Here is an 8,961-nt window from a genome sequence, read left to right on the forward strand (position 1 = left end):
GCCATTCACCAGCAGTCCAGAAACCTTAGGTCAGGCGCACTTGCTGAGCGCCGGCGGAGCCAGGGGCTGAGTCTCAATAATGGGCAAGTGAGCTGGGCCCTGGGCCTCCTGAAGCCTACGTCCAAGTGGACAGGGCTGGACCCTAGAATGGCTTGAATAAAGGAACAGTGAAAACTGAGCTCCCATGGAGAGGTGGTACCTTGGGCCACCAGAGGGGCTGACCCATGACCCACGGAGTTCCCACAGGCTTCCGGGGAGTGATGTGCATGCTGGCTGGGAGGGAGAGGAGGGGAAAGTGCCTGGGCCAGAGACCAGCCTGTGCAGATGTCCTGTGGCAGGTGTCATGGTGAACAGGAGGAGAGAGCAGTGGGGAGGAGTGTGGGCGAGGAGCCAGGTCTAGGCAGGAGGGGTGGGGAGCAGGGACAGGGAAAGCCTCCTCAGCACCCCATTCCTGGCACACATCTACCTTCACAGCTCATCTGTCATCTGCTCACTTCAGCTGACCCCCTGGGGGCACCGTCCCTTATGTCCCAGGTACCCCAGATGGTAGACATACTTGGCCCTGTGCTTCCCGCAGGCTCCCCGGGCAGGGGCCTGGCCCTAGGCCCCCTCCACAAGCACAGAATCCTCAGGCATGTGAGTGGAGGCAGGCGCTGGTTTATTCAGGACCTATCCTGGGAGGATGGAGCGTGCAGTCCTCCTGGCTGGGCACTCAGCTGGCCCTGGTGACCCTGGCCCAACTGGCAGCTTGCCCCTCAACTGTAGTTCTAGGCCCACCTGGGCCCACAGCTGCTGTCCCCGCTCTGGGCTCTTCGTGAGCTGTCGGCCGGGGCTCCCCTGCCTCTTCAGAGGCCGGTGGTAGGGGCTTGACCCCACTGTCTCCTGCAGAAGCTTCCTTCCTTGGTGGGGGTGCGCAGCAGGGGGGCAGTGATCTCCCCTCTTCTTTAGGGTCTGGGTGCGAGGATGCTGGGGCTAGGGTGGCCTCTGGGCCTCCTTCCGTTGCAGGGAGCTGGCCACGGCCAGGGCGCCGCCCTGCACGAACCGCACGAAGTTGTCCCCGGCCAGCGGCCCCATGGCGTACAGGCCCTCCTGCTGGGCGCTCTGGTAGGTGAAGGGGTGCACGTCAACAGGGTTCCTCTTGGCACTCAGTGGCTGGTCAGGGTCCAGGGCCAGGTTGGCGCCGGCCCCAGGGAGGAAGGAGAGGTCGGGGTGGGAGCCGATGAGGATCAGCACCAGAGAGACACCGAAGCCCTTCTGGAGGCCCCGGGGGCTGCGGAGCACGGCCTGGCCGTCCTCCCGGCAGGCCAGCAGCCTGTGCTCCGGGAGGCTGCGGTAGCCCGCGTAGGGGCTGGGCGACAGGATGGACTGCTCGCGCATCATCTGGTGCACCTTGTGGTACTCCGGGTACAGCACCTTGGGCAGCTGGTTGAACACCAGGCCGGGGTCGTCCACGGGCCGGCGGAAGGCGTGGATGACGGGGATGTTGTAGTGGCGGGCGTAGAGGACCGCGTCGGCCGCCGACAGGCCTGCGCCCACGATGAGCACAGGGGCTGAAGTGGGGGTCACGCTGCCCGCCCGCCTGGCCTCCTCCAGGGCCGACAGCTCATGGTGGACGAAGGGCAGGGCCTCCCCGGGGATGCCCAGGCGGGCCGGGCTGTCCGACGTGCCCGTGGCCAGGACCACGTTGTGGGCATACAGGGAGAAGGGCTCCTGGATCTGGCCCTCAGTGGTCAGGAAACCGCGCACCTGGAAGAGGGGGCCCTGGTCCCGGGTCCCAGAGCCGCCGGGCTCGGGCGTCCTCCACTCCACCGCTGTCACCACGGCGCCCGACAGGAAGTTGCAGCCCAGACCCTTCTTGGTCACGTAGTCCCGGTAGTAGTGAGCGATGTCGCCGGCGGTGGCCCGGCTGTTTCGGAGTCCTCTGAGGGAAGGATGCGGAGGGTGAATGGCAGAGCCAGGATGGGACATGGGAGCGTTGGGGAGGGGGGAGCCGGGCAGTGACTGTGCCACCCACCAGCCATAGGACTTGGCCAGAGGCTAAGTTAAGCCTCAGTCTCTTCTACAAAACAGAGGCAGACAGAGCGCCGGATGGGTGGGCTTTCCAGGCCGCCCGGGTTCAGATCCCGGCTTTGCTTCTCGTGAGCCATGTGCCCAAGACTCTGCCTCTGTTTCCCCACTTGCAGGAGGAGGGCACCGATGGTAATGGTGCCTATTTACACAGCTGTTGAGAGGACTGGGTGAGTTGATAGGAATGAAGAACTTAGAAAAGAACCTGACCTACAAGGTAGTATGTGACATACCAGAGTTGCCACTGCTATTGTGACCTCAGGGGATTAAATAATGTTGCAGGTAGGTACGGAAGGATTCCATTGTCATAAAGCCTCAGAACAGGCAAAACTGATCTGCAGATGCAAAGCGAGAGCGAGGCTCCCCCTGGGGAGAAGGGGGTGGTGGTAGTGTCTGAAACAGTTCCAGGGGACTTCTGGGGGTGGGGGGTCTACTTCTTAGTTCTGGTGGCTAGAAAGCAGGGGTGTCCACTTTAGGACATTTCATCATCTTGTGCACACATGCATTGTGCCTGTCCCTATATGGAGGTTGCGTTCAGTAAACAAGTTGATTGGTTATCACTAATAACCCTTATTATGGTGTCCATCACTGCCATCACCACCATCACCACCATCACCGTGTCATCACCGCTATCACCATATCACCACCAACTGTTACTGTCACCCTTTCTGGGGTGATGACGACAGGGCCAGTGTTGCCAGTGGACAAAGTACAGGTTTGGCTTGATCTCAGTGCTTCCCTCTGGCACCTGTGTGACCTGGCTGAGTTACCTCCAACTCTGGGCACTTGTTAAAGATGAGCTCACTTAGAGGAATCTATGCGACCACGTGAGCAGTGGGCATGAGCTCAGCCCGTATCACCACAGCCACTCAGCCAACCCAACTCCTTTGTCTCCCACTGAAATGGACACTGTGGGGGTTTATTTCTATGGGTTTCTCATTGTTCCTTCTGTTCTATTACAAGCTTCTCAATGACTGTCCTGGAAAGGTTCCGGGAATCCACTTACTTATCAGAGTGGCACACTGGGGACAGCGAAATTCCCAGGTGGGCAGTGGACCTTCCAAGGCAGGGGAGCACCTTTGGTGTGCATATGCAAGGTCATATTCAAGGGCAACATTGGCTTTCAGGGGAATATTATATGGCCATGTCAAAGGATGGCTGCCATGTGCAACAATACAGAGAGCCCGCAGGGGGAGATGCTAAGTGAAATAAATCAGAAGGACAAAAACAAGTGGTCTCACTCATTTGTGGAATGTGAAGAAGAAGAAGAAAAAGAACAAACTCAGATTCTGATGGTGTTTCCAGAGGGGCCTGGGGTGGAGGAGTGAGGAGAAGGGAGCTACCTATCGGTCCTAGGTGGTGATTGGACATTTGCTGATGGGTGACAAAATGTACCCCTGGAACCAGCACAGCTGTAATTCAAGTTACCTCAAAAAAAAAAAAAAAAAGTGTAGCTACATGCAAAAAAATGAAGCTAGACTACTACCTTATACCATGCACAAAAACCAACTCAAATGGATAAAAGACTTGGACATAAGACCATGAAACCAGGGCCCTTCCTGGTGGCGCAACTGGTTGAAGTGCAGCACTGTGGGGCTACCAGAAGCCACTGCAGTCTGAGTTCGATCCCCTAGGGAGCTGACCTACAGGGCACAGCAGGCCTTCTATGTTGCCCTCTGCCCCCCTCAGCAGCATATTTCAGTCAATCTGCCTGTTCTGCTCTGTCTCTGGTGAATCCTCTCACCCCCACACCTCTGTACCCCAGTTCCTGTATGCATAAACAAATAATCTTTGAAAAAAGACATGAAACCAAAAATATATAGAAGAAAATATAGGCACTACATGCTTATATGATACTACTGACATACATCTCAGTGCCAGCATTTTTTTTTTCCTCAGTACCATCTTTAAAGACACATCACCCAAAGCAAAAGAAATGAAGGGAAAGATGAACAGCTGGGGCTACATCAAATTAAAAAGCTTCTGTAGAGCAAAGGAGATATTAATAAAAGCAAAGAGATACCATACTGACCGGGAAAAATTTTGGCACACAGTACAACTGATACGGGACTGATCACAAAGAGCTCACACAACTCAACAACAAAAAAACCCTAAACAATCCAGTCAAAAAATGGGCAGAAGAGCTAAAAAGATACTTTTCCAAAGAGGAAATGTGAATGGCCAGTAGGTATATGGAAAAAATGTTCAACATCACTAGTAATCACTTGGAGTGAAAATGAAAACCACAATGAGATACCACCTCACACCACTGAGGATGGCACATATTACAACAACTGGCAACAACAAATGTTGGCAAGGATGTGGAGAGAAAGGAACTCTCCTGCACTGCTGGTGGGGATGCAGACTGGTACAACCACTATGGAAAGCTGTTTGGAGACTCCTCAGATTACTAAAAATGGAGCTTCCATATGATCCAGCAATTCTACTCCTAGGAATTTACCCAAAGGACACAAAAACAGTAATTCAAAAGGACACCTGCCCCTGTGTTCATGCAGCAGTATTTACAGTGGGTAAGCAATGGAACAACCCAATGCCAGAAACAGATGACGGATCAAGAAGATGTGGTACATATAAAATGGGATACTAAACTCATGCCACTTGCATCAACATAGATGGGTCTGGATAGGATTATTATGCTCAATGAAATAAGCCAGAAGGGAAAAGAAAAATATTGGATAATATCATTCATAGAAGGAATATAGGGAAACCAAGTAAGGTATCAGGGAAAAATTATAATAAATTAAAAATATTAATAGGTAACTATTAACCAGAGATACTCTGCAGGGGAGGGTAGGGGGAGGGGTCAAAACAGTGGAGGGAATGTATTCTTACACCCTATGGTGATGGTGCACAGTGAACTGGTGATGGGAATTTTGCAGGGACTACACCTGAAAAGAAAAAGCAAACACTGTAGAAAAAAGAACAATGCAAAAAAAGAAAATACACACACACACATATATGTAAAGTCCAGAAATTGCATGGTCACAAATTGAGAAAGGAGGAAAGAAGGCATGCACACAGGGGACTGAGTGTTAAATCGAAAAGCAGAGGGAAAGAGGTCTGCGCATGAAGTGAAAGTGTCTGGATGTCCACCCACCAAATTAGCAGGACAAGAAGTTTCTGTGTCAGAGACAGTGAGCCCGGAGGGGGAGACAGGCTCACTGCTGGGTGGAGGGCAGCGCCTCACAGATTCAGTGACTCTCCTCTCCCCAGGGGCCAGGGGTGCGGTGTGGGGTGTAGAGCTGGTGCAACAGGAAACAGGACAGAGTCGCATCCAGAGGGGGGCACAGGGGTGGGGTGTGGTGAGCTGTCTTTTGTCAGTTTTCTGGTTTCTATCATGTAAATGTGTTTCTAGTGCATACGCTTGAAAAAGAGGAAGAGGCCCAGCTCAGACTCAGCAGGGCCAGAATACTGGGGAGCCTGAGCCAGAGGTAGTGGGTATCCCCAAGAGGCTGGACAGGGAGTCCTGGCCAGCCCAGCTCTGCGGTTCCTGCCCCTGCTCCTGGGCAAGGCCTTCCTGCCCCAAGCCTTGCCCCACCCCCAGGGAAAGAGGAGGCCAAGGAGAGGCTCTCCAGGCTCTTCTTCACAGCTCCCTCTTGGGCTCGACCTGGGGGTAGGCTGGGTGGCCCCTACCCTCCCTGGGCAGGTGGGGCAGTGTTACCTTCGCTTCTTGCACATCCAGTCCTTGACCTGCAGGTCTGGGAGCCCCATCCACTGGCCTTGGCTCAGGGTCACCATGGAGCCTTCAATATTCTGCATGGGAAATGAGCCGTGTGTTCTAGGCCCCGCTGTCCCCAACCGCGCCGGCTGTGGCTGGCAGGGCAAGGGGGGTGGGCACAGGGGAAGGGGCACGGAGGAGTCCTGACCCCACATTGGGAGGAATAGGAGAGGGAATCTGGGCAGGTCTGGCCCATTCCACCGCCTCGGGGGCCCCCACTCACATGCCAGGCTCCCCCAGGCAGGTTCCGGCCCAGGACCATGTGGGGGATGGCTCGCTCCTCCTGGCGCTTCCAGGTGAGCACGGACTCCATGGTGCCCCCCAAATCTGTGTCTGGCCGCAGGAGGGCATCGAAGAGCAGGGCCACGGGGCTTTGGCACCGGCCTTCCAGGCCCTCTGACAGGTAATCCAGGTCCTGAAAGGGGCACAGGTCAGGAGGGCAGCGGGCTTGGGGTCCGTGGTCCCGTACCCTGGGTGTCCCTGAGCTCAGGATACCTGTCTTTCTGCACACGGTGCTGTGGGCCAGTTGGAGGCCTACGCACCATTTACCTGCCAGATTCTGCCAAACCAGTGTCCCCCAACTTGCTGGTAGGAACCGTTCTATGCACGCTCGACTGAGGAGCTAAGGCCTAGAAAAGGCATTTTGAAGCCAAATGCTATCTGCCGGTTGGGGTGGGCTTAGTGGTGGGCGTGGATGTCCTCCTGGCTTGGAGGCCTGGTTAGCCTCTGGGTTGTGGGGACTGGGACTGAAATCCCTCAGCCAGGTCCTGGGCCCTGCAGGCTGACTGGGTGCCCTGGCCTCACCCTCTAAGCCAGTGGTCCCAGAACACCTGTTGTGACAACCAAAATTGTCTCCAGCCTGCCCACGTTCCCCTGGAGAGCAAAATGCCCCCCAGATTCAGAAGCCTTGGGTGAGGGTGGCCGGTGGGGCCCGTGGATAGGGCCTTAGCCGGTTTTCTCTCTTGCCAGCTCTGTGCCTGGAACTCGGCCTCCTGCATGCTATGAACAAGCACGGGGCTGCACTTTTGTCCTGGGAGGCTGGGAGAGCGTCCCTGGGGTTGGGGGGTGCCCCCAGGAGCCCTGGCCGTGAGAGCTGGCGCACCTGGTCCAGGATGGAGATGCCCGGCGCCTCGGCCAGCTTTCTCTGCAGCAAGGGGTGCGGGTGGACGGCTCCGGGTCTCACATAAGGGGTGTAGCCCGAGAGCAGGTAGGACAAGCAGATGCCCGAGGGCCCATTGCCTGGGGAGAGAAGGGGGCGTCAGAGAGAGCAGCCGAGTGCCAGAGCCCACTGCCCCTGCGGCTGTGCCCTGTGCCGGGCGGGAGCTGAGCGAGGTCAGCCCAAGGGCCCACCACACGCCCGCGGCTGTGCTGCGCCACGACACAAAAGCGGAGGGGACGGCGGCCAGCACCTGCCTCGTGCAGGGCTCCCCAGGTGCCAAGGCTTTGGCTCCAGCGGTCTTAATAATATCAGAATAACAACGAATTGAACTGTGGTGCTGCTGCGGCCCACCGACGGACGGCCTGTCGCCTGCGTCAGCCCACTGCGCAGTGCTAGTAATTAGTTAGGGGTCTGCCACTCTCTTTTCCTCCTTTGTACCTTAGAAGGTGAAGGGCCCAGAGAGGTGAAGTAACCCGACCACGGTCACACAGCAGCACTGAGATCTCCGGGATCTGGTCCTGTCCTCCCACTGGCCAGACACGCCAGGTCCGCGCAGACTGCGACTTCTGCCTGCGCCCAGGGCCGTGGCGCTCAGGAGGGGCTTACGCAGCGCCCGCGGCTGCCTGGCCCCATCGGCGCTAGCGGTGTGGCTGCCCTGCGGCCTCCTGGGCCTGAGGCGCGTGGTCACCCCATCTGGGCTGCTTTTCTCTACTCGTCTCACTTACCCCCGTGCTGCTCAGATTGTTACTCGCAAGTCAAACGCCTGCGGGACCCGCACCACGAAATCCTGGCGCTCAGCAGTGGGCCCCTGTGGGTCACTGGATGCCCACGCTGGGAGGGCACTGCCCCAGGCTCACAAGTGTGGGGCAGGAGCCCACGTCTTTTGGCCACGGCCCCTTTCATGGGCACAGAGCGAGGCGCCAGGCCCGGTAAGTGCGGGCTGCTGCAGGCCTAGAACGGGGCCCCACGCCCTGCCCTTGGGGCAACCTGGGCACATCTGCTCTCGACGGGTAGGCACCTGGCAGGGTTTCGCGGAAGATTTTACACATCACGAAGCTACACGCCAGACACACAGTGAAGGCTCAAGGGCCCATTTTAAAGACAATTGTAAAGAAAGGCCGGCCTGGCTCCTGGCTCTGACCCTCGGCCTTCGACACAGGGGCCGGAGCTGCCCACATGCCCCATCCTCACCCCCTGCCCCGCCCAGGGGGCACTCACCGATGATGATGACCTTGAGGGGCTCAGAGCTGCTGGTGCCGAGGTGGTTCTTCCTCCAGGGGCTCATGGCTGAGGCTGGGGCACTGTTGGGGGCTGGCAGCTGGCCTGGGGCAGAGGGAGGAGGGCGAGTGGTTGGGGACACGTGGCGCCAGTGGACGGCCAAGTTCACTGAGGCTCTCGGACGCCACCCCAGCCCCTTCTCCTGTGCTCACACCTGTTCCTTTCAACAGGTTGTCTCGTTGTCCAGCTCTGCAGGAACCCCACCCTGCTCTGGGTGCCTGGGTCTCTGCACTCTCCCCATCATGGCGATGGGCAGTAACAACACCTTGAGCTCACTGTGTATCTTCCAGGAGGCCAGCCTGAGGGCAGGCCATGATCCAGACCTCTGGTTCCCACTGGCCCTGGGGGGGTACTTCCCAGCTGCTGACCACCGGCCCACGCCTGGACCTTTCTGTGTCTCAGTTTCCTCATCTGCAAACTGGTAATAATGCTCCCTTCCCCGTAGGGTTATTGGGGGGCGGGGGGTGGGGGGATGCGATGTGAGATGTGCGAAGAACCTGCCCGCCGGCCTGGAAAAGGCCAGGAGGTCCTGCCCAACATGCACCTGAGCAACTGACTGCTCGCGCCTGCACGCTGGCGCCCCCTGCTGGCTACACGCCCTGACCACTCGGTGGACTGGGCTGCCACCGGCAAGGCACCAGGCACCAGGAGGGGCCAGCCCCAGTCCCTGGAAACCTCCAGCCCAGCGAGAATGTCCCTCTCCTGCCACCAGGCAGCC

The 8,961-nt window shown here is 57.6% G+C and overlaps 1 protein-coding gene across 3 annotated transcripts in view; it reads right to left on the reverse strand.

Annotated features, from left to right (window-relative positions):
• Positions 1-622: 622 nt before the first annotated feature.
• OSGIN1 (oxidative stress induced growth inhibitor 1) overlaps positions 623-8,961 on the reverse strand; it is a 19,844-nt gene continuing 11,505 nt past the window's right edge. For all 3 annotated transcript variants that reach the window (XM_012730426.1, XM_004690341.2, XM_012730425.1), the window contains 5 exons: positions 8,184-8,288; positions 6,909-7,045; positions 6,030-6,221; positions 5,750-5,841; positions 623-1,921 (listed from right to left, as the gene is read on the reverse strand). In XM_012730426.1, the coding sequence (XP_012585880.1) occupies positions 973-1,921; positions 5,750-5,841; positions 6,030-6,221; positions 6,909-7,045; positions 8,184-8,250 (1,437 nt within the window). In that variant the 5' untranslated portion in view covers positions 8,251-8,288 and the 3' untranslated portion in view covers positions 623-972. The remainder of the gene's footprint in view (positions 1,922-5,749; positions 5,842-6,029; positions 6,222-6,908; positions 7,046-8,183; positions 8,289-8,961) is intronic.

Source organism: Condylura cristata, unplaced genomic scaffold (genome assembly GCF_000260355.1).
Source record: "Condylura cristata isolate star-nosed mole 26May11 unplaced genomic scaffold, ConCri1.0 scaffold00028, whole genome shotgun sequence".
NCBI lineage: Eukaryota > Metazoa > Chordata > Mammalia > Eulipotyphla > Talpidae > Condylura > Condylura cristata.